The sequence below is a fragment of the Pleuronectes platessa genome, chromosome 21 (assembly GCF_947347685.1).
Source record: "Pleuronectes platessa chromosome 21, fPlePla1.1, whole genome shotgun sequence".
NCBI lineage: Eukaryota > Metazoa > Chordata > Actinopteri > Pleuronectiformes > Pleuronectidae > Pleuronectes > Pleuronectes platessa.
In genome coordinates, this window is record NC_070646.1 from 19,737,120 (window position 1) to 19,762,533 (window position 25,414).

The 25,414-nt window shown below is 42.7% G+C and overlaps 2 protein-coding genes across 4 annotated transcripts; one reads left to right on the forward strand and one right to left on the reverse strand.

Annotated features, from left to right (window-relative positions):
- The first annotated feature begins 15,787 nt into the window (after positions 1-15,787).
- On the forward strand, positions 15,788-17,639 carry LOC128427432 (uncharacterized). 3 transcript variants are annotated; one of them, XM_053414550.1, is made up of 8 exons: positions 15,788-16,112; positions 16,206-16,276; positions 16,527-16,703; positions 16,966-17,024; positions 17,098-17,160; positions 17,248-17,310; positions 17,399-17,530; positions 17,614-17,639. In XM_053414550.1, exons 1-8 carry the CDS (start codon positions 15,940-15,942, stop codon positions 17,632-17,634), a joined length of 759 nt encoding a protein of 252 aa, XP_053270525.1. In that variant the 5' UTR covers positions 15,788-15,939; the 3' UTR covers positions 17,635-17,639. The 3 variants fall into 3 exon arrangements, with proteins under 3 accessions (XP_053270525.1, XP_053270524.1, XP_053270526.1); XM_053414549.1 differs by having other exon boundaries at positions 17,399-17,639; XM_053414551.1 differs by having other exon boundaries at positions 15,788-15,952; positions 17,399-17,639.
- Positions 17,525-19,202, reverse strand: LOC128427431 (putative nuclease HARBI1). Its single transcript, XM_053414548.1, has 4 exons — positions 18,549-19,202; positions 18,355-18,467; positions 18,163-18,274; positions 17,525-18,054 (listed from the first exon to the last, which is right to left on the reverse strand). Exons 1-4 carry the CDS (start codon positions 18,979-18,981, stop codon positions 17,684-17,686), a joined length of 1,029 nt encoding a protein of 342 aa, XP_053270523.1. The 5' UTR covers positions 18,982-19,202; the 3' UTR covers positions 17,525-17,683.
- Between the last annotated feature and the right edge of the window lie 6,212 nt (positions 19,203-25,414).

A 25,414-nucleotide genomic window follows, 5' to 3' on the forward strand; every position in this document is an offset into this window, starting at 1 on the left:
GCATACGTATATGCTTTAGTAATGAACACGGGTGTCTACTTCCCATGTACACTCAGTATAACCATCCACCAACACAATTCTGAATCAACTTAAGACAATAAATATGTTGCATATCTACACAATCCGTGTCAAGGTTTTACCTGAACTGTGGTTAAGTTAAGACTGGACTGTGAATGTGAACTCTAGCCTATGGTGCAACGCAGTCTACTCTGTTAATTAATAAGTTAAAATTCTTTAAATTCCAACTAGAATGTGCCAAACCATGGGATCTAAATGTTCTTATAACCTAATTGTATATTGTTCTGAATACTTTCCAGGCCTGTTACTTGATTACTTGAAAATACAATCGAACACTAGAGGGGCTTGAAGAAAACAATATCCTTTTTGTGTCATCCTTCTTTTCAACTAAATTAACTTTGTTCCGGTGGCAATTAGTTCCCACTGTTTATATGCAGTGCAGATTTACACAGTGGTATCCCTCCTCTTTTATTCCCTCACTGTGGAGAAGCACAATGACATCCCAAGGTTCTGACCGCACCCCATCTCATCAAATGTCACTTAAGTAAGTGACAAGCCCCTGATCCCTCATTGGGGCCCTGCAGTTGAGCCTCATTTGCCATCTGGTAAGCCACTGATATACCAAGATCAGCAGGAGGGGTCATTTACATGTGGTGAGATGAGTGCTGCCTGAAAATTGGATCTTTTGTTTTAGTATTTACACTCAACATCTTGCAGACGAAATGTAGTCAAGGAACGATTATTGTTATTTAAAGATGAACAAATAACAAGACCCCTATGGAAACATCATGGTGGCTGTTAAATGTTCTAAGAGGAAAGAAAGAGGAAAATCAAATCTCATTAGTAGCCACTATCTCCCAGCAGCATGTACACATCTGTTAATAAAAAGGCCCATTAATCCCAGTAAAGTAGCCCCCAATCTTCAAGATCACTGCTGGTGAGGACGCTGGGTTTCCGGCATCAACACATGCTGTCCTATCAGCTCAGCTCTCATCATTACCACCAAAATCAGGCTTCACACTTACGCCCACACCCACCCACCCATTGGGAACTTATTTATTTTTCCGTTCAAGCCACAAACCAAACGGTGATGCTAGAGCTGAAACTTAACAACTGTCCATCCATCCACAAACAACTAATGACTCTCTCTTTTCATCACAAAGCTGTAGTGATTTTGCATGACTGACATGATGGATTTTTAGAATTCAGCTTTGGATCCTTGTTACTTTTTATGACTTCTTACATTTTCTTAAATCAACACAAACTGGAGATAAAACATTGTGCTCTTTGGGATTATGTATCCATCATTCTGTTGTTCATGGCAGCCTGTGTTTGTTTGTTTCTTCTGGATTGTCTTTTATTTTGGATGCTATACAGTTAGGCGTTTTTCATTTTTATGCCCTCCCTATCAACAATATATCCCCATTTTTTCGATGTTTTTAATACGCTTTTTATCTCCATATACATAATCCACAAACTATTCTCTGCATCAGCTCCCTCTCCTGATTTTCATGTTTTGCTTAATAACTTTTCATATCCATATACACTGTTATATCGTCCACGTCCACCTACTAGCTTTAGTGTGATACGATATTTTTCCCTGTTCCTTGTCTCGCCCATCGTATACCATGTCAATTAAACTTGCTATCTTTCTTTCTCCATGCCTTTGTCTTTGTGTTGGTGCCAGTGATGCTCTCGTTGCCACATTTGCTGTTATTCATCAATTACTGAGTTTAACAGGCCTATACTGGGCTGGCATGTGGGAGCTCTCATTAACATTTACTATGCGGTTTATTAAAGGTGATACTGTGGCAAGACAAGGAAAGGCAGAGACGCAGGTACTGTTTACTGTGGTTTATTCAGAAGAACACATGTTCCCCATACGGGAAGTATATATAGCTAACACCTCTAACATTACCCATCAACCCACTGGGTGAGAGGACACACCCCTGAGTGCACGCCACACAGCCCCCCCCCGAACACCCAGAGGGAGAAAAAAAAAATGGGACAAAAGTCAGTACCTCTCAGGGGTTTTAACGAGGCGACCATAACGGCTACGCCGACCCCCGTCCGCAAACGCAGGGGTGGAACAGGCAGAAGGGACATCATTTACAACAGGCACAGGATCAGGAGGCACAACTGGAGAAAACAACACAGGGGTCTTAGAAGGGGGGCGACCACGACGGGGAACCGGGGCCGGTAGCACCTCTTCGCCGGCCAACAGATGAGCTGGCTTAAGCCTGTCTAACGAAATGCGCTCCCTTCGCCCGCCCATGTCCAGAATGAAACTTTTAGAACCCGCCTCTAACACTCTAAACGGGCCGTCATACGGGGGCTGGAGGGGAAACCGGTGAGCATCGTGACGCACGAAAACAAACCGAGTGGTCGCGAGATCCGTTGGCACGAAAGACCGAGGAGAAAAATGATGCACGGGCACCGGTGCACAAGCGGCCTGTGACGCAGGACGCGCAACAGGAAACGGAAAGGGGGCCGAGCTCTGAGGCAGAAACTCCCCTGGGACGCGGAGCGGCTGACCGAGCACCAACTCTGCAGGCGAGGATCCAGGTCAGCCTTAGGAGCCGAGCGCAACCCGAGCATCACCCACGGCAACCGATCCAACCAGTTCGCGTCTGAGAGCGCAGCCCGCAATGACGCCTTAAGCGACCGGTGAAAACGTTCACACAAGCCGTTAGCCTGGGGGTGATAGGCAGTGGTACGGTGAACCTGTGTGCCCAGAGACTTTGCTAGCGCCGACCAGAGATCCGAAATGAACTGCGGGCCTCTGTCAGAGGTGATATCAGACGGTGCACCAAAACGTGAGACCCAAGCTGAAAGAAAAGCGCGTGCCACGTCCGCAGATGTCGTGGAAGACAGAGGAACCGCCTCTGGCCACCTAGTGGTCCGATCTACCATGGTAAGGAGATGTGTAAAACCCTGGGAAGGGGGAAAAGGCCCCACAAGGTCGACATGCACATGATCAAAACGCTTGGCCGGAATCAAAAACGGCTCGAGGGGCGCCCTAGTGTGCTGGTGAACTTTTGCGCGCTGACACGCCACACATGTGGCCGCCCACTCTTTGACCTCTTTGCGAAGGCCAGGCCACACTCTGCACGGAGACGTTCCTCGAAGTCAGCAGGATCCGGTCCGCCTGCTCAGCCAATCCACGGAAGTCGCCGGCCGCCAAACAAGAAGAGTTGGCGAGGGCTGCTCGCACCTGCAGCGGGAGCTGACGCAGAAAGATGTGCGGGAAAAGGAAACCATCATCCTCGGAGCCCAGCAACGACAGCATCTCGTCCATCAGGTCCACTGCCGAACCATCGCCCAAACCGGGAAGCGACAGTAGCTTGTCCGCTCTCTCCGCGGCTGACAAGCTGTAGCGCCGGAGGAGAAGCTGCTTGAGGGCGGCGTACTTTCCGCGCAGCGGCGGGGCTCGCAGGAGCTGCATCACGCGCCGGGTGGATTGCTGGTCCAAAGCCGCGACCACCAAAAAATACCTGGAGTCGTCTGCCGTTACTCCTCGCAGATGGAAAAGAGCCTTGACGTGCAGAAACCATGGCGCGGGGTCGTTCTGCAAAAACTCCGGCAGTTTAACGTGCCCCGCGGAGCTGGCCGGTCGCGGAAGCTGCGGCGCCATGGTCGTTGTGGAGACACGGTCCACGGGCGCCGGGGAAGAAAATACGTCTTCCCCCGATGAGGAAGGGACACTATCCTCCTCTACCTCGAACATGTCCAAAAAACAGGGTCACCAATGTGGCAAGACAAGGAAAGGCAGAGACGCAGGTACTGTTTACTGTGGTTTATTCAGAAGAACACATGTTCCCCATACGGGAAGTATATATAGCTAACACCTCTAACATTACCCATCAACCCACCAATCATATTCATACAAACATGCCCCAGACTTCCGAATATCAATACTACCAGCTTACATGTATAGCCTAGGTCTCTTATTTTAGCAAAAATGGGCTGGTATTTGGTCAATTTGTCAAGGAAGGCTATGTCCATATAGAGGTCATAGACACAGGCTACCTCAAGGACTACTACCTCCCTTTTAACCTTGTCCAAGAAAACAACATCAGGGGTGTTAGGGATGTTACAGAACACATCATCAGAACTGTTAAACCAATCTGGCACTATACGGGAGTGTTTGTACATTGACACATTTGGGGGGAATACTCCCTTAACAGTGCTTGAAATGAGGTCGACAATGCGGTCATGGCGTGCAATATAGAATCCTTTGTACTTATTACAGCCATTAACAATATGAGCAATGTATTCTAAATGTTGGTTGGAATTAGAATGCATTATACAGTGTGGGTGATGATTATTAGGGTACCACAATGCAAAATTGTATTTAGTTGGCAACAACTGTAGTCTGGCTTTAACAGTAAAGCAGAGGATGTCCTCTCCTACAGAGGCGTTCCTGTACATTGTTTGAGAGACAGAGTGGTCAGCAAAGTCAAAGCATGCCACCTTTCCCTGCAGTCTCAGTCCAGTCCAGTGTTGTTTTGTCTCTGCTTGTTTAATGTTCAGGAGGGACTTTCTTGCTGTTGTGTTGTGGAGTGTTTGTTGTGTCCCATTGTGGTAGACAGTAGCCTCCACATTGACCGCTGGGTCTGTGACAACTGCATCAGATGCGTCTGGTGCAGTGGGTGAATTTCCTTTCACCCATGTCAGTCGAACTGCCGCTCTGTTGCACAGGTCATTGAGGTCCGGCCAGTCTGACCGACAACCGTAACCTGCAGCTTGGGTATCCAGCTTGCCATTACCTTTCCTCCTGAAGCCCAAGAAGTTCTCCTGGCCAGTATTTGCCAAAGGGACCTTTCTCCTCCTGAGGTCCAGTAGGAGGGAGGCTCTGGCTAGCTCTCGAACGGCAGCATCGTCGTTATTTAGCATCCTGATGAGGTGTGTCAGCCTTGTAGTGGTGTAGGTCCACTCCACATTAGGGACACCGAGCCCCCCTCTTTGTGTGAGAGGAAGAGTATATCCCGAGTGGAGTGAGTGTTCAGTCCCAGCCATCTCCTGACAGCTTCGACTGTTTTATTGTTCATGTCTTGTAGGAAATTCTGTTGGATGTGGACATTCGCAAAGAGATGTTGTGTCTTTGCCAGGGCCACTTCTCTGATGGCCTCCAGTTTCATAACTACAGGGAGGGTTGAGGAATCAATTACATCAATTCTGTTCTTATAGTCACAGGATAGCTTCTCTATTTGCTCACCCCACTCGTATGAAATGTTGAACTTATGGCCCAAATAGGTGTAAGTCTCGTGACGAGAGTAGACCCTGATTGGTTGTCCCATTAGTGTGAAGGTGGGAGGTTTATCTGACTTCGCTTTGTACCAGCGGTTACCACCGCTGCGTCATTCATAGAGTACTGCACATTTGGTATGTTTTACCTCCAGCTTTGACCAGAGCAGAAACTCATCTGTTCTGCCCAGCATGTTGGTAATTACACTCTCATCCCTAGAGGACATCTCCACATCATCAGCGTACCCCTGGACAGGGTTTGGGGATCTGATTTGTGGTGGTGCACACTGACAGAGCCATTTCAGCCACTGGTTGATGGCAAGAATGAAGTTAACAGCACTCCAGGGTAAGCCTGTTTTAATCCCTACCTGGAGAGGTACAGGCTCTGTTAGCTGGTCTCCACAGATGACTTGCAAAAAAGATCCCTTGTACACGTCTGTGATGATGTCCACAAAGGGTTAAGGTAGATGGATTTCTTCCAGTGTGCGGAGCATCATATTGTGACACACACACACACACATACACACATATGGAGTTGACAGTTGAAATACCTACCTTTTGCAACCACATACAATCCCTACACTGCCCCTGCTGTTCAAATACATATATTGCATCTTGTGGATGTGTAGCATTAATTACTGAGGACATGCACAACCAAAGTTCTAAACAGATGCTGTTTACCAAAGGAATCCATCATGTACACAGTAACACTTGGTTGAAAGTAAGTATATCTCTGGCCTTGGAGTCAGCTTTTCGCTGTTTCTATAAGTATTTATTCATATACATGGTCGACTTGTCATTTTTTACATTACTTATTCTCTTCAGGCCTCTTTTTTGTCTCATAACTCATTGAGACCATTATATTGTCAGAGGGAAGTTCTTTTGGAAATTCTTGCAGTGGCTGGTTTAAAACAGACATGTTCTCTGTGAGGTCTCTACGTTATTTTTACCTTCTTGAAGGGTTTTTTAGTCGTTTTTCCTTACTCTTGTTGAGGGTTAAGGGCAGAGGATGTCACACCTTGTTAAAGCCCCATGAGACAAATTGTGATTTGTGAATATGGGCTATACAAATATAATTAGATTGATTGATTCGATTGACCATATTATGGTATGGAATAGTATGGACATACTGTGCATAGCTAAGCTCACAAGATGTTATGTAGCCAAGGCTTGAAACAACAGGTCACCTGCAGCCGTAGTGGAAGTTGTAAAGCCAGGGGAAGCACAGACCAATAAATAGGAAACCATTCCATTTGTTACTTATCTCTTCTACCATAACATACCTTTTTGCAATATAAATTTCCTTTATGTTGTCAGTGGACCTCTTTCTCTTGCTCTCATGAGCACACACACACACTTACACAAACACACATTGTGTCAAACAGAGCTCAACAACCTCAACCTGCTACACTCTATTGCATCTGCTTTTTTGTTATTTTTTCTTATACCTTCCTCCTCTCCGTGTCCTTGCCTTCTATTTCAATTTCAACACTCTTTGTATCTTACTGTGTTCCACGTTTCTTACCTATTTCCTCTCTTTCATTCTCCACCTGCGTCTTACGTGAGTTCCCCAGTCCCTCTATTTACTCTTCATTTAATCATTTACAATTCATTTATTGGCCATAGGTTTACCGCTCTTCTTCAAACATTTTACATTAGAGGGGAGGCTGAGGCTGTGATCGGGTAGACCGATCGTCCTCTTCTCCATCTGCATGCCGAAGTATCCTTAGGAAAGATACTGCACCCAGAATTGCCCCTCATAGAAAAAGTGCTGCCCATAGATGCACTGTATGGATGTGTTTGTGATCGGTTGAATGGCAATAAACTGTACTGTAAAGCATTTTGAGTGAACATCAAGACTTGAAAAGCTCTACATAAATACAGTCTGTTTAGTTTGTCTGCATTTATCTGTTTCCCCACTTTTCCTTAATCTCTCCATCTATCTCTTCTTCTCTGACTAAGTGTGATGGGACACAGGAGGTTGCTGCAATTTGATTGGAGGTATTAAAGTTGATTTGATTAACCATAGGCCAAATTACTGGCTGCTTAATGGAATCAGGCCCAGTCCCCTGCCAGGGGCACCTATAGTTGAGGTGCTCAGCCCCGACACACAGACACACACACACAAACTTGCATTGAGTACATCACTTCTTCTTAAGTACAACCTGATCAGACGAAGTAGCAATGCTGTAAAAGCTGGTGGGTCATCTTGTCAAATTCTTCCACTTAGTGATATCAGACCATAATTTCCTGTGGCCATGATGGTCAGTTAGAGTCACTGCTGGTTTCATTCCTCCTAACCTACCATTATAAATGTGCTTTATCAAGCTATTCATTAGAGTTAGCAGAAGCAAAAACAGGCGAGAATACTCTTTAATTACACTGATGATAGATGAGGTTTTTACAGAGTGTAGACACTGTGGTTCCAGACCACTACATCCAGATTACAAATCAGATTCTGGCCTTTACTTTGGTCTTTATTTTTGTTATTATAAAAATAATTACATTTCATCACTATATATTATAATTATTATGTCATCAGTGATATGGTAATATTGTGGCAGTAAGTGTAGTAGCAGTAATGTTGGTTTTAGGTTTATCCGAGAAAGCCAGCCCCTCATAAGGGTTATTGACAGACTTTACAAAGCTCCTTGTACAAATAGTAGCGATTTCAACATACCTAAATGCAATGAAACTGAAACTACTTTGATGAGCATCATGATCTGCCCAAAAAGTCCAAGAGGACTCTCCCTACCCACTGTCCAAGTGCCCCTGAGCAGGGCACCTTACTCCCCCAACACCTGCTCCCCGGGCGCCGTGCATGGATGCCCACTGCTCTGTGTGTCCTCCTGTGTTCACCAGATGGGTCAAAGGCAGAGAAAAAATTTCCCCCCATTGCATGTCGTGTGTGTGCATGTGTGTTTGGGACCAATAAATGTATCTTCTTTTTACACATCATCCAGTTCACACATACTTGGGTCTCGGGTGATCTGATCCCAAGTGGACAGCTCTCAGTGTGTCACTTCACACCTGGCATTAGAATGCGTCTGCAAATGCATCTCGAGGGACCACTTGTGATGGTTGGATCTCACTCCCCCGCTCTGTATGCAAATAATCCCATGGCTTGATAATTTATGTTTGCAAAGACCAAATGTGTTGTTGTTTTAGCAAGTCTTACTCTGATAGGCGGCTCTGTTGTTGTTTGTGTGTGTCCCTAAGAGAGAAACGAAGAAGGTAAGAGGAGGCTGACTGAGTTAATGATGTACTTTAATTATATTAAAACGAAAAATAAATATGTGCTTGTCAATGTTGATGTTGTGATTATGGCTGAATTTTGAAATTTGAAATTGAGAGAACCTTTACTTCCTTCAAACCAAGCCATCACTGTCAGACACACATCACACAATCAATCAAATTGTATTTGTATTGCCCATATTCACAAATCACAATTTGTCTCATATGGCTTTAACATGGTGTGACATCCTCTGCCCTTAATCTTCAACAAGAGTAAAGGCCGGCGCATGCTTCTGCAACTGTGTCTGCGGCTTTTCACGCAGCTGTGTCGAAGGACTCGTTGTCATTCATGCTTCTCAAACCGTTGCATGTGTTACAAAGCAATTCCCGGCCAGAACACTAGGCGGAGTAACGGTTTTTGTTAAAGACGGTTAGAGACGCCTTCTTTCTTCTTCATCTACTGTTTATTTACATCGCCACGGCGGCTTCTCACAGTCTTTTTCTTGCGGACAAATCTGCCAGTCAGTGACGTGTTATACAAGTGGACATACTTTCGGACCTCTTCTGCCAAACGCTCTTCTATTTGGTCCATATTCATTCTTCTAAATCTTCCGTTGTTTCTGCCGGTATTAGGGGGCATGAAACCGGAAATGCGACTCCGGAAAGGATGTAGTTAGCAGACCAATCGGAGCCTTGCGGGCTGCGTGAGGCTCGCAGAGCTTTGCCGTATAGTTAGAAAAATTGGGCGACGCACGTAAGCACGTAAGAAGGGATACATAAGCACGTAAGGGGCCCGGAAGGGCTCTTGCGCTTACGGGCCCGTGAAAACGCAGAAGCATGCGCCAGCCTTTAGAGTAAGGAAAACTACCTTCTCCCAGGACGGACAGAATTGCAAGAGATGCCACATGTAATGAAGAACATCAGAAAGATTAGGGTATTTACAGCATCGATTAGAATAAACACTTTGTAGCATAATGGAAGGTCAATGAATTGATGGATTATTGTCAATAATGGTCGAGTATCTGAGGAGAAATACTATATATCAAGCAGTCTTGATGTAATCAGAGTCCATGGTCAGCAACCACCACGATCATGATCCACCATCAAGATCGGATGCCATCATAGTCCACAGTCATGATCCAAAGGAGAGGAGCTTGATAGCTGAAAGCTCTGGCTCCTGCTCTTCTTTTAGAGAATTTAGGGACAACAAGTAAGCCTGAATTCTTTGCCATATTATTAAGGGCCTTGAAGATAGGACGAGAATTTTAAATTATATTCTAGATTTAACTGGAAGCCAGTGTAGTGAAGCTAATACTGGAGAAGTGTGCTTTCTTTTCTTGGTTCGTTCTGCAGAATTTTGGACAAGCTTCAGAGTCTTTAACGACTTACTGCTTGAGCCTGATAATAAGGAATTACAATAATCAAGTCTGGATGAAACAAAGGCGTGGACTAGTTTTTCTGCATTTTTTTGAGAAAAGAAACATCTGATTTTTTAGATGTTACGTCAGTGAAAAAAGGTTGTCCTAGAAATTATTTTTAAATGAGAATTAAAGCACAAATCGGGATTAAAGATGACTCCCAAATTCCTGACTGTTTCATTGTAACCACCACACACACACACACACACACTGGATTATACATTCCCTTGCTCCTTACCCTGACTTACCATATCAACTTAATGTCTGACCATAACCCTTACCCTCCACATAACTCAGGCCCTAGGAGTAGTAGGTGGTAACACTTAAGAGGGCCCTTGAAAGTGGGTAAATGGTCCTCATAAAGATACCCGTACAAATACATACACACACACACGCGCGCGCGCAAACACAAACAAACAATCACTAGAGGGTATTAGAACTAGAGATCGGATGAATGCAAACTATTTAAGACACAGTTGTTGCCATCCTTTGCTTGCCGCATACATTTTTAATCAGAATAGGCCGCTCTCCAACATTGCACTCCACAATAATTACCATACAGCAGCGAGAAGTCAGAGGTGCCTCCCCGCCGTCATCACACCAGCATCACCAAGCCCTGCTGTCACAGCTACTGTTTGGCTATAGGGGCACTCTCAGAAAATTTAAAGAGTTTGTGGTGCTGTTGAACTGTTAGTGTGTCATAACGAGAGGGGTTTCTAACATTAAGTCTACCTTCATTGATAGAGGACAAAATATTAGAAACATTTGTAGCTTAAACAAACTCAACAGCATTAAAAAATGGCAGCCTCTTAACTAACCATAAAGTTGAATCAAAACCTCTGATCTAATCCAACTGTTTGAATGTAGAAATGTTGATACAGCATCATTGAATTTCGCGTTGGCATTGGGTACGGGCGGTGGACCAGGACCGCGGTGGTGGCTCGTGATGGGTCCTGGTGGGCGGCGGTGGACGGTGACTGAGGACTGGAGTGGCGTCTGGTCTGGATGGTGGATCGTGGTCTGGATGGTTACTGACCATGGACTGTGATTGCAGCGGGACTGCTCGGCATGTCATGTTGGGGTTGTCCTTCGGGATGTCTACCCTCATCAAATGCTGCTAGAGACTTTAATCTTTAATCTTGAAGACTTTAATCTTGATGATGTTTTCCTGCACGTGGCATCTATTGCACTTCTGTCCGTCCTGGGAGAGGGATCCCTCACATGTGGCTCTCTCTGAGGGTTCTACGTATTTTTACCCTGTTAAAAGGGTTTTTAGTAGTTTTTCCTTACTCTTGCTGAGGGTTAAGGACAGAGGATGTCACACCCTGTTAAAGCCCTATGAGATGAATTGTAATTTGTGAATACGGGCTATACAAATTTTGATTGATTGATTGATTGATTGAATTAAGTTGGACCTAGTAAATTAGCAGCTGAGAGCATTATAGTCCACATAGTATGTATAATAGTACGCAATACAAAAATTCTTGAAAAATTAGAGTATTTGCACAGGAATTATCTGTCACTGTGAGAACATAGCACAGAAACAGCAATACTGAATGTTAATAATGAACTTCTTGATTTAGATGATTGATGTGTTTCCATACTCATCCTGCTAGATGTTAGTGCTGCATTTGACACAATCATTCACAGGATAACATGTTATCTGGATTTAAAGAACAGTCTCAGATTCCAGTTTGTCCATTTAAAAAATGACCATGATTCTAAACTCAATCATTAGGCTCTAAGTTCCTCAAGGTCCTCTAGTTGGACACATACCTTTCCCCTTATATATTCTTCATTATCCTAGAGGCAATACTTTCAGTTAAACTTCAGGAATAGATTAAAGACATAAAGGCCTGAATCTGGTTGGTTTAGAACATCAAATGTCTTACATGTGAATCAGGCATCTGTCTAAATATTCTTTTAAATTGTTTGTTTGCCTGCATTGGATGTTAAAATGTGTCTGACCTTTTTCTCTCCGTTTTATTTGTCTTTGACAGGGCGGCAACTAGATCCCTTCTTACAGACCAATCGGCTGTACATGGAGACCCCCAGTTGGGCAGGTCAGTGTGTGTGTGTGTGTTTTACTGATACAGGCACTCAGACAGCAGCTACGTAGGAGTGTGCGTGATATGTTTTTGTGTGTGCGTGTGTGTGCAGCTGGCTGTTTTTGTGTGTATGCGCAGAGGGAGAATGTGCTGACTGCAGTGCTTTGGTTCTGGGCATGCCCATTAGAAGTAGCTATAAATCCTGAGTGCAGTGCTCTCACTGTGTCAGCAGTCCAGCCAATGAATGGATATTAAACGCCACAAAAAGTCTCTTTTATTCTGCCTGCTTTTTTCATGCTGCTGCATATCTATCTATCTATCTATCTATTTTTTTTATCTACTCTTCCATCCTTCTTGTTCGCTCCTGTCTCTATTTTTCTGTATTACCCTCAGACATCATACAGAGTGTCACACTGGCATCTTTATTTGCAATGTAGGCTAGTGCATGCTCCCACCAATTGTAATTTTTTAATGACGGCCATAGAGTTGTTATGAAGGCGAAAGGATGATCAAATTGTAGTGAGTTTGTCGATGAAGAAATCTAGATTGCTCTCAGATGTAGAAAATTTAGGAGTAGTTGTTAATCATGCAGAGCCGTTTTAAAAGCAGAAATAACGGAATACTCAAATGCCTACTTTTAAAATGTTTACCGATTGGCTAAAACCAAGGCTAGTGTTGTATGAACTTTGCACAGTAGCTTTTTGATCTTAAACACAAAGTGTTTTTCTGTTATGTTTCCCAGTTTCCAGTGTGTTTTACTGCAGACTCGTAAATGATGGCTGTAAAGGCTCCTCCTAATGTTACCCTCCACACTCACTTCCGAACCTCCATGCAGCTTGATCATAAAAAATGTATTATTATTTCGATTAAATTTGAGCTTCTGAAGTGTGACCCTGGATGTAGGTGTGGCCATCTGTCCTGCTGGCACATCAATACCAATCTAATAGCAGGAGTAAAGATCAATCACAACCAGCTTAGATCTGTGGACATATACGCAGCCCATGTTGTTACTCTGCAGCCCCTGCACCAAACCGTAGTAGTAAATTCCATGTTCATCAACAGGCCTCTAGGCCCAATCAAGCTCGGCAGCCCAATGAGTGTCATGGCAGTTAACTGGAAAGTTGTAAGTGACTCAAAGAAAGGATAATTGTTAGAGAGTTGTGGTTCCTTTGAAGCTCCAAGACGAGATTTGTGACAGTGATGCGCAAGCAGATCTGTAAAGGCCAAGAAAACGTCAGGTAAAAATCTCTGCACCCGACAACAACGACATCAATGACTAATCAGGCACTATCATTTTATATTTTGTTGTGCTTCCTTCTGCACGTGAATAAGTGCAATAAACATTTGATGTGAAAAAATTATGAGAGAGAATCATGACCTCGATTCTAAGCCAAAAATTCCCCCTTTTTCGAGTATCGAGCAGCCCTGGCTCGAATCATGTCCAACTAAATCAAATGTACTAATGAACTGTTCTGAAGTGAGCAACTCAACAGTCAAAGATGTGCCCCTAATTTTTCCATTGTTTATAATGTTTCCCATTTGTGGAAACAAACTTTTCAGGATCAAAGAGACAACATTAGAATGACAGTCAGCAGAGCACATACCTCTGCAAAGGCCCAAAAGTCTCCATAGTATGTATAGATTTGTACACTTGTTCTTTTCATCATGACCCATGCATTATTCCCTGTGAATTTCTTAAAGATGTCTCAAGTGCCCATGACCCATCCCTCCACGAGGTTTTGGAGAAATCTGTTCAGAACTTTCCGGTTAATATTGCTGACAAACAAACACACGAAAGGATCGGTGAATAAGGACAACACACAGAGGTAACAAACGGACAGAGGTGAAAACAGAACTTTCACAGCGGAGACAAATAATGGCAGTCAGTACTGATTAATATCATTTTATTTCAAGCCCACAGCTGTTCAAGCCCACAGCTCTGACGTGAGCAACTAAACTTCTCCACCACCCTCTAAAGCTTCATGAGACTCGTCTTCTAAAAATTAGACAATTATGTTGACTCTTCTCTGCTGCCCAGAGGTTAATTGAAGCTCTTGTTCCTCTATTTGAGAAATTAATCTCACTCCTGCAGTTATTTTACATTTGTCAAATAAAGTATTTGCCATGAGATAGACCAACATGTTTTATAGTATAATGTGAAATACTTGAATGGTCTCAGTCAAATTATTGTCTCGATAAAAAATGGAGACACAATGACCTTTGACTGATCCCTTGACACAAACTAATTGGAACTGTACCTGTGACACTGACAGCACTGTGCTAACTATTGAATTGGACCTGCTTGTCATTAGTTAATGTCAGTGAAGCTTTGCGTTTTCTTCCTTCTCGTTAAAAATGTAAGCTTGGCCTTTTGATGGTGATAGCACAACGCAACCAGTGTGCTGTTAAAGCAACGTTATTACCACACATACACCAGAGTATGATTTTTTCAGGGTTACACTCACTATATACTACAAAAATCCTAAATTGCAGATATTCTGTTCTTTATGTGCATAGTCATTGGTAACAAAGATTGAATAGGCTCACTCACAAACTGTGATCAGTGTGGATTCATGAGCTTTTATTGTAACGATTCACCAGCACAGAGACAGGGAGAGCTCAGCAGTGTAAATGGCAAAGTTAGCTTTTATGTTTTTAAGTGATCTGCTTTTAACACTCCCAGAAAGGCCATTGAATATTCATGTTGATATACTGGTGATAATAGTCTGAAGTAGTCTCAGGCAATGAATTTTAACATCATCATGAATAAATCCTTCCTTTCCACATTCAAAAACACACTCAGATAAGCTCTTTGCTGTTTTCCAAATGCTCCATATAATATTTCTAAGTGTCTTCCCTCAGTTCACTTGCATTTAAGGAAAAATAATAAATGACAGTGTGTAGATGTGTTGGAGTTGAATCTCTTCGAATCATAACCAGCTGCTGGTCTCAGCCATTTTTGCATTGCACAGCTTTCTGTGATAGTGGTGCAACAGTAGTTGTAGGAATGCTGCCTTCAGACAGCAATTAAACTTTCTTAGTTCTGCTGCCTTTGGTTGAAATGACTACAAAGCGCCTCCTTGTTTGCTCTCATTGTTTATTTTCTTCAAAAATAAAGCAAAACTACAAAGTGCTATAAGTAAGAGCCAATTTTTTCTTTAAAAAATTGTTTGAATTTTTGGGATAATAATATTGATAATAATACAATAGTTTGAAAAACTTAATATCATAAACTATTACTACTAATTGAAACACTTATACAGATAGTACTGTGAAACTAACATGAATGTATTTAGGGGCCAGCACCGAACAGTAGGAGACAGTGGGAGGGGCTAGACATGCTCAAATTGTAACCAAAGTTTGCAGGGAATTCCAAACCCCAAAAAGTAATTGTATTCTGGAGTAATTTTAAATGGGCATAGAGAAATGGCGCCATCTAAGGAAAAGCCCCTCAGTTAGCTTTCACCGATCTTCACAAAAATCGTAGCCCAGGTGTATCATGAATAGACAAACAAAAAAGGTTGAGGTGCAATTGGAAAAAAGCAACAGGTAGCCCGCCATTTTGACTTTAGTGGCCATATTGGCCATTTTTTACAGTTTTACTTTGACAAACTTGTGGTAGGGCTTCGATCAGATCAACTTCAGCTTCTGGGAATGTCATCTCAACAAGATGGAGATCTAAACCACCTCGGTATAGCATTTCATCCCACGGTGTGACCGTGGCGTGGCATCAAAGTTTGATTACACGCCATCAAACATCAGGGGCCCGTTTCACAAAGCAGGTTCAACAAACTCTGAGTTAAACCTTAACTCTGGGTTGAGCAACTCTGAGCTGTCAAACTCTAAGTTTTCGGTTTCAGAACAGGTGATAACACTTAGTTCAATCAACTCAGAGTCAAGGTAACCCTGAGTGAAGCTTGTGCATGAGGATATAAAAAGCCTTCATCAATGGAACACAGATAACATGATTCACCATGGCAACAAGTGGTAAACAGCCTCGATCCTCCTACTTCTCCCCAGTGGAGTTGGAAATATTAATGACTGCGTATGCAGAAAGTGAGCATATATTTTTAAAAAGAAGCAATACTGTGGCAGCAGCAAAAGCGCGGGATCTTGCGTGGCAGGAAATTGCTGACCGAGTCAATGCGTCAGTATTAATTTGAGAAAAAAAAGAAATGTTTTGTCTTGAATGTTCCACTTATTCAACAATTATATTCCATATGTGTGTCTGTGAGCACAGGTGCAACCCAACAGGCACCAAACGGACTTGGCAGCAGCTAAAGATGAAATATAAAAATGTAGTTCAAACAGGTAAGGTATAATAAAGTACAAGCAATTGTGATGTTGTTTAGCCTGCCCTCATTAAACAGCATTTAGTGGCTACATTCAACATGTGATGGATATATTTAAGTAATTAGGGAAATCTGCAAAAAAAAGAGAAATCCCAACACTGCCAGTATTTAATATTGTCTCTATGAAAGCAACACCTAAATGCCTTTTATACATACAAGTCTCCAAAGTTGTGTTTTCTGTATGTATTTAAATTTGACCTCCATTATAGCCAACAGAAAAAAGGCTGAGGCCCGCAAAACAGGTGGCGGTCCACCACCACCACCTCTCACAGAGGCTGAAAAGATGGCCCTCAGTCAGAACAGTGGACGACCCATTGCTGAGGGCATCTCTGGGGGGAGTTCATCGGACCCACCCACGCCCCAGGTCACAGGGGCCTACATAAGAGGTAAGTTATTCAAATGATGGCATGTACGTTAATCCTTTTTCTAGTGTTCGCTCAGTAATGGCCACCCATTCATCTTAGACACAACTTAGTTGGCACACTGATTTTTCTTGTAGCAGTAAGCTACAGTTCTTTGCAATTGGCTGCTTTTGCTTTCAGATATCAATCTATTTTAAGGTGACTCAGAGTTTGAAAAATTGTGTTTAAATTAGGTGGGGCACTTTTCTGGGTAATCATCAACTGTCTAATCTTCATTTTCTACCAGTTACTGATGGTGTAATCTGTCTCGTTGAGCCTTCTGCCATAACAGACCTCCATGCTGTTGTAAGTACTCTTAATATTCCACAGATTTTTCATAATTGGTAGAATATAACACACACATTCTGTTTCATTACAGGAGGATGATGAAGAAACCTTATCAGCTGCCACAGAGAGGGAAGATGCAGAGAGGCCTGCTGAAGTATACACCTTTTTTTTTTTAAATAACTTTGGCTCAGTTAATAGTGTTGTTCCACAATACAACTTGCAACTTCTTTCTCTCTAACAGAGCCATGCTGGAAATTACAATGGGGAAGAAGGTCCATCAACCTCCACAGCACAGCTTACCTCAGTAAGATGTTGTTCAGCATTGACCCACAACTTACAATGACACTAAATAGACATGGCACTGAAATTCAATGTCATTTATGTTCCTATAGCTCCCTGTGAAACAACTTTACAAGGTATATTTAGAATCTCAAATAAACAAATCACACCTAGAAATGGAGCACATAAGGCTGCAGATCACCAAAACAGAAAAGGAAATACAACTGCTGGACCATCAGTTAAAGGTGGGTGACGTGCCCACAGGTGGATGTTTTTTAATTGTTTCAACAACAAAGGATTAACAACTGTACAAAATTTGTCCTTCTAGGAAATAAAGAAGACCTCATAAAATGAGATGCATATTGTCGTTCTTGAACATTGGGGAGGTGATGGGTCAGTTAGAAATGATTGACACATATCATGTCTCTAACAGCTCTTCCATCTCGTGTATCAGCAGGGGGGGTATGATTAATACCTGGATCACAGGGGGAAAGAGTAGGACATTGTTCTCCTCTAATAGTGGCAATGTTGTGGAGAACCACACATGCCACTATAATGTCACAAGCTCTCTCTGGGGTGACCCTGAGCCTACGAAGGCACTGGAACCGGGCCTTGAGTATCCCGATGGTCATCTCCACTCTGGCTCGTGTCCTGCAGTGAGCCAAGTTGTAGTGTCGCTGTGGGCCAGGCTCAGGGTCAGGGTAAGGGGTCAGCAGATAGCGCTGGCAGGGGTACCCTCTGTCTCCGAGTAGGTAACCATCGAACTCTACTATGATAATACAAGATACAGTTTGTTTCAGTTGCAATAGGAGGAAACAAAATATTTGATCATAGGATATAACTATATACTGTATATAAATTATATATATAAACTCACCACCGGCAAATCTGGCACTCAGTGTCGACTCACGAAACATTCGTGAGTCATGCACAGACCCAGGCCACTTCGCTTCTACATTGTTAATCATGTGGGCTCCATCACATATGATCTTCACAGTGGAGAACAGTAATTAGCTGTATGGTGTAGTGTATTTAATTTGGAATGTTAAAGGCTACTATTTAGGCCTACCTGCACATTAATGCTGTGGACAGATTTCCTATTCACATAATCTCCTTCATTTATTGAAGGAGCGATGATAGGAATGTGAGTGCCATCTATGCAGCCAATCACACCTGGAAACCCTAAAATATATCAAATTGACTGATTAGTGCTTCAAGTCTCAAAGCTTTATGACATAAATGAATTACTGCTTAGACTGATACCTGCAATTCTGTGGAACTCTTCTTTGAGAAGTCTGGTGGGTCTGTGACTTGGGAACACTACAAACGTGCATAGTAGCCGTTTCAGTGCAAGTGTCACATTTCGGACAGCCCGACAGACAGTTGCCTTGGACACATGCTCTGCATCACCGACGTTATACAAAAAACTGCCGTTGGCAAAAAAACGAAGTGCAATACAAAGAATTTGCTCGGAACTGAGAGCATGTCCACGATGCGTCATGTGAGCGATGTGAGGGCTGAGAATATCGTTTATATAAATTATAGATGATGCAGAGAAACGGAAACGCTCAAACAGATACTCATCAGGGAATGATAAAACATCCAATCGGGGTCTAATAATCCTCTCCCGGTGGAGATGTCTGCGGAGTATCTGCGCCTCGACATCAACTGGCTCTTCAATAAAAGGACACGCCATGTCTGCCACTGCCTTCAGTCTGCAGGCTTCAACTTAAGAGCAGGAGAAACTCGGGGTTAGTTGAAGAAAACCTGCCAGCGAGCAGGTTAGGTTCACGGAGTATGTTGCCAGGGTAACTGACTCAGAGTAAAGCTGAACTGGCTTTGTGAAACTGAAAAACCAGAGTTTCCCTCATCTCAGGGTTAACTAACTCAGAGTTTTCACTAAACCTGCTTTGTGAAACGGGCCCGAGGTTCTGTATCTCGGACAATGTGTAAATACACTCTGCATTATTCAACAGGCCACAAACTACTGACCTATGATTACAATCCTGACCTGACCAGCTCCAAATATTAATATTGCATGGTCACAAAATTGCTTGCGCTACATCAGAGCCCCTACTTGAACAGATTTATTAGTCTGTATGTAATAATAATGATGGCGCCAACTTCTGGCAACAGGAAATAAGATTTGTTTTACAACTGATAAGTCAAACTCAAACGTAAAGTGGCCATTTGCAAATATCTAACTCTCAGAAAAGTATTAAATAAGCTGCATCTCATCCAAACAGCAGATAATGGACCTGAACTTGACAACAACAGAAGACATGTCATCTGTGTCAATGAAGTCTTCCACCAATCAGGGCGAGGTTGTGTAGTCACAGAGGTCATTGTCAGGGGCTGCAGCTATGGGACAACTGCGCGGTCTGACTCTGTTTAAGATCACATGACATGATGACGTTTTGCAGCACTGAATGAAGTCAGACAAATTTCTAACCAGCATAAAGCACGTTAAGCCAGCGCTACATAGGGTCGACTACACATATTGACTTTATAAAATTGGTGACCAAAACACTAAAAAGTCAAACCTAAATCATCACAACTGCCCCCTGGTGGCTGACTGCGGGATAGGTAATAAACCCCCTCCACTTGTGTACAAATATGCCCCTTGCATGTACTTTATATTTGCATGTGTAGTTTGTTCTGGTTCAGATTCATTCACAGTGGTAAAATACCCACCTTTGTAGTTACTTTAACCATATGATGGAAATGTTTAACAGCTTTTGTCCAACATCAGGTCGGACAGTTCCATCGTCCCCACCTCCACTAAAACAACCCCCAACCTGCATCTCTTTCTTTAAATGCTTCTCTCTCTCTCTTTATTCTCTCATTCATCATGTTGACATCAATATAGCTACTTTTGTGAAATCAGTCAGCTTTTCTCTCTCTCCCTCTCTCTCTCTTTCTCTGTCTCTCACTCTCTCTCGCTTTTTTTTTCAATTTATTCATTTTATGTTAGGCAGGACCACGATCACCTGATATGGAGCACAAAAGAACATACAATGTAACTTAAAAAAGAGGAAGGATGCTCTTCAGAAAAGCACCCAGTGTACATAATAATAATAATAATTCTGATGTTATTTACTATAAAATTACAAATACTTTTCCCGTTTAAACTTGTTTGAATTGTACATAGATATAACATAAGGGAACAAACTGCTGAGCTCAGTGTGCCACTTTAAATACACTGATCCTTCAGCATCAGTTCAATAGTTAGTTTCAACCACTTGATGTTGCGACACATCTGTGTGAGCCAAAAGTAAGACAAACCACAGACATCTGGTATTTGTTTAACCTGCAAGACCCATGGCAATACATAAAGAGCTGTTTTATGAAGGTTCAGCAAATGGTTGTACATTATCCGACTAAGTTATCTCAAGAGAGTGTAATCTCTGTTTCTCTATCCCTCTTCGCCATAAAAATATGCGTATATGACTCTGTGTGTGTTTGTGTGTGTGTGTGTGTGTGTGTGTGAGAGGGCAGACGGGAGTAATTTCTGCTCAGTGGAAAGCACTTTACACCCGCGTGGGATTCAGCTGCAGATGCAGAGTTGCTGGGTTATTAGGAAATTGCTTTGCATATCCCAATTTGCTGCCTTAAACTTATAAAGCGAGAACTGTGGATTGTACAGTATTATACATATAAACCACGTGTACCTCATCTTCTGATATGACACATGCTCTTAGCCCTGATTTGCCGTGAATCCTGGTCCCGTTTTTGGGACGCTGAATATATGTGTGTGTGTGTGGGGGGGGGGGCCTGTGTGATCGAAAGAGAAAAAGCATGGCCTACAAGTCAGTTATGTGCTAATATTGGTTTTCTCCTCTCATTTATGGCTCACCACTTCTGTTTCCATTTCATATGAAAACATTTCTCCAGGTTCTGTGCATGTAGATTAGAGTTTATGCTTGCCCAGATCCTTGTACCTGTGTGTGTGGTAGATGTGATTTCACATCCATGAAAATAGATGGTAAATGCTGAGGAGTGTGTGTTAAGGATTTAGTCGTGGCATAATTATGTCATGAGATTAAAACCTGGACATAAATTAGAGTAGTCTCTCCTCTGATTGGCTGAGATCTAACAGGGGCTGATATCAAAGAAAAATTATTTGTTAGTTGTTGGTTTGAGCTGCGTCACATCAAATTATCTCAGTATATCTACTTGCATTATTAATTGAGCTTGTTGTGTGTGTTCAACATTTCACATATTCTACCATTCAGCATATACTGATTAAACTGCTCCACAAGAGATCTTGCAGGCCACATAGCTTTTTCAATGCTTCAATGCAGATTAGCTCTTGGTGTCTTTTATGGCACTCTTCACTCCTTGGAATGTCTCAATGTAATTCCTCTCCATCAGTTTAGTAAAATGGGTCCTTGAAGGAATATTGTAACCAGGGTTGAAGATGTGAATCAGCTTTCTGGATCATTCATCCTCCACAATTGATGTTGGCCTTATGTCAGTTACTAGCATATTCAGTATTGTCACAGTCTGCTCATCTCCTGTCTGCTGGTAATTTTCCACTCACCTGTCTCTGCTCCACTCTGCCAGTCAGCCACACCTCTTCATCAGGCCAACTCTCCACACCTGTGACAGCCCTGGCTGCATTTAAGCCTGCTCCTGTCTCTGCTTCAGTGCCAGATTGTCTTGTGTTATGCCTGACTTCCAGCGTGTTTTCCCCGGACTGATCACCTGTTGCCGATCCCCGACCTGCCTGCCTCGTCTCTGCCCTGGATATTACCTCAGCCTTCTGTCTTCGACCACGAGTTTCGCCTATTCCCTCCTGGTTACGCTCCTGCTCGGCTCTGTGGCTACACAGCTCACCACTGGACCTGTCTGCCAGCTAGGTAACCCATCAGCCATTGACTTTACCTTCAGTCAGCGATGTGACGGCCTCCTGCCTGTGGATGTGTGTATGCGTGTATGGTGGCCTCTGCTTTGTCAACCTGCAGGTGATGAGCTGGTGGGCGTGGCCAATTCCCAAATCTGTGTTAAGCTGGTCCTTCCTCCTGCCTCGGTCTCTTCCTGACATCGCCTGGCTCCGGAGGGAGAGCGGTGTGCCGCTCCGCCGCAGCCCCTCGTTTTCTATTGTGTTCTCTTGGTTTGCTTTGCCGACATTTTGGTCCCTTGTGTTAGGGAAATAAATTATCCTTTTGTTACTTTTACCTGCGCAGTTCCTTTTATTTGTCCGACCATGAGCCGGGTCGTGACAGCGACACCAGGCTCGCTCCTGCTCAGATCTCGCAGATCACTGTGAGCAAAGACTTTTCACCCTGCCATTGTTTGAACTGTTAAAGACTGCAGTGAACAATAAAGGTCATTACCGACTGGTATTTCGTCTGCCTGTGCTGCTTTTGGGTCCTCACCATATCCGTGACAAGTATACCATCAGTCAACTGAGAGATTTTTTTTTTTTTAATGTGTGCAAATGATTTTTTTAATCTTTTATTCTTTAATTTAACAACTGTGCTTTGTGACTACATTAAATAAACTTTAATTCTCTCGATAATTTCAGCTAATTTGCAATATCAACAAACTGCTTTGTACAGCTATATACTGATGCGACATATCTTTGGAAAGCTAATATTCTTGTGATTCGAGCGATTCAATCCATTTCAAGATACAATCAACGTCTCAGTCAGACCAACAACACCAACATTTTGTTTACAAAATGGAGATCACTCACCTACGAGGCTTCATCGTAATCCACAGAACGAGGCACGGAGTACCATCTGGGAGTCGTCTTATTGGGCATGGATTTATTTTCCAAGAGGTCAATGACCCTAAACATTCTTATAACTATTGCCGGAACTACCTGCCACCGAAGGAATCTGCTGGAACATTGAAAATGATGGACTGGCCCCATCTAAGTCTGGACCTTAACCCCATCGAGCTAATTTGGGGTGAGTTGGAAAATAAATGGGACAGATCTATTGTACATTCAAAGGAAAGCCTTTGGCTTGAGTTGCAGAAGGCATGGGATAAAATTAGTGTTGAAGTTCTCAGGAAATATATTGACACTATGCCAGAGAGATGTGCTGCTCTAATTGCTGCAAAAGGTGGACATACCAAATGTTAAAGTTAAAAGTGGGTAAAAACAGTACGACTCACTTCATCTGTTGTTTGTGCTCAGAGCAACCATCTGCATGTTTCTTGAACATTATGAAATTAAATCATGTTTACGAGGCAAAAAAAGCTAAATTGTCAGATCCTAAAGGTGTTCTAATAAATTTGGCCACCACTGTATACTTTTAGCTGGTAAAGAAGGAATGTAAGAAGACATGCTGAACATAGCCTTTCATTTCTGCCTGCCCTGATAGTGGTGGGCAGTCCTTGAGCAATGCACAGCATCATTACCTTTTTAATTATTTCTCTCCCTCTGGCTCTATGTAGAAGACCCAGTGTTGTCGCACAAGAGGAAGAGCACTTGATAATATATCAGACTGGATCCTTATTGGAACCTAAACCCTTATTACGAGTACAGTCATAGCACACCAAGGCTGATTGCTTAGTAGCTCATTCTGAATTAGATAGCTTATCAAAATCTTTGGACTTCTTTGCAATGTCTGATAACAGTAGGCACAAATGGCTTAAACGCTCTAGTTTCTATTTGTGTGGGATGAACTGGTATCTGAAAGAGCTTCCCATATGCTCAGCCTTCCCAGCAAAGAGCACACCGCAGTAAAGAACAGTGCACTGGCTATTACAAATTGTGCTTCTAGAAAAGGACATCAGTGATGTTTGTCTCCTATGTTTCGCACTTCTGTTTCTGTGATATTCTGTCATTTCCAACAAGCTTTGTTTATTTAGAGCCTTCAGACCTCCCTCTTAACCTAGCTGTGGATTGGTATAGGGTGCAGTGAGTTGTAATAGAGCACCATTTGACGTGGTGTTCGGGGGATGATGCAGCTTCATCAAGTTCTATGAATGTAGGGTGGGGTACTTACAACGCTATACCTCCTTGGGTCATCAGCAACCCAACTGCCAAATTTGAAGTTGATCGGATGAGCGGTTGTTTAAATTGAAATACAGACAGAGAAATATTATAATTTATTTAGGGACGGCTGTGCCTGAGGAATAAAGCGGTCATCCTCCAATCGGAAGGTCTGCAGTTTGATCCCAGTCTTCCCCATCTGCATGCCAAAGTGTCCTTGGGCAAGATGCTGCACCCTGAATAGCCCTTGGTAGAAAAAAAAGTGCTGCTTATAGATGCACTGTATAAATGTATGTGTGAACGGGTGAATGGCAAACTGTCCTGTGAAGCACTTTGAGTGATTATCTAGACTAGACAAGCTTTATATAAATACAAACAATTTACCATATTAAAGAACAAAAGAAGTCTGCCTTTAAAATGAAATTAAATGTACTCTGTATGCCTGTTTATTTATTCAATGACATTGTGGTATATATATATATAGAGATTGCTCCTAGCGCCATTGACTCAAGGCTCTGGACATGAACTGACACAGTAGTCTGGACCCCTCTGTTTAAACCTATTTGGAAAATGTGTCACTGTAACATTGCAATACTCAATTGGTGGTTTCAACAAAATGAAAGAACTGCTTAATAAATAATATCTGCTCACAGAGCCCTTCCCCTCAGCAATTGATGATGACAATTCCTCCAGAGCGCTAATCGGATCAACAAGAAATTAGTAATTACTAAATATAGGCCTTTATAAAATCTCAAATTGATTATTTGTCCAACCTCTAGTCTCCTTTGCAATTCTTTTCAATGATTATTTAAAAGGCTATCTTTTAAAAGTCTATCACTCAATACAACAGTCAACATTCAGTCAGCATTTGAACAAAATGTCGTTATTTCAATCAAAACTACCGTTTAGGTAACAGTGGGCTCTGTTTCATTTTCGTTTTATTGTCATGGAAGTCAAAATAAGATGGTAACCGGAAAGGGACTGTATTTATTAGAGATGAGCCCGGATAAAGCACTTTTGCCGAGCACGAGTATTATACGAGTCAATATCTGTGCTCGGACTGAATGAAAATCCTCACATAGCGTCACAGCGCTCCTCCCCTTCACACACCGCTCTGCTCACTCACTCACAGAACAGCTCTCTGTCTCTCAGTCACTCAGGTTCGCGGGTCTTTTCCGTT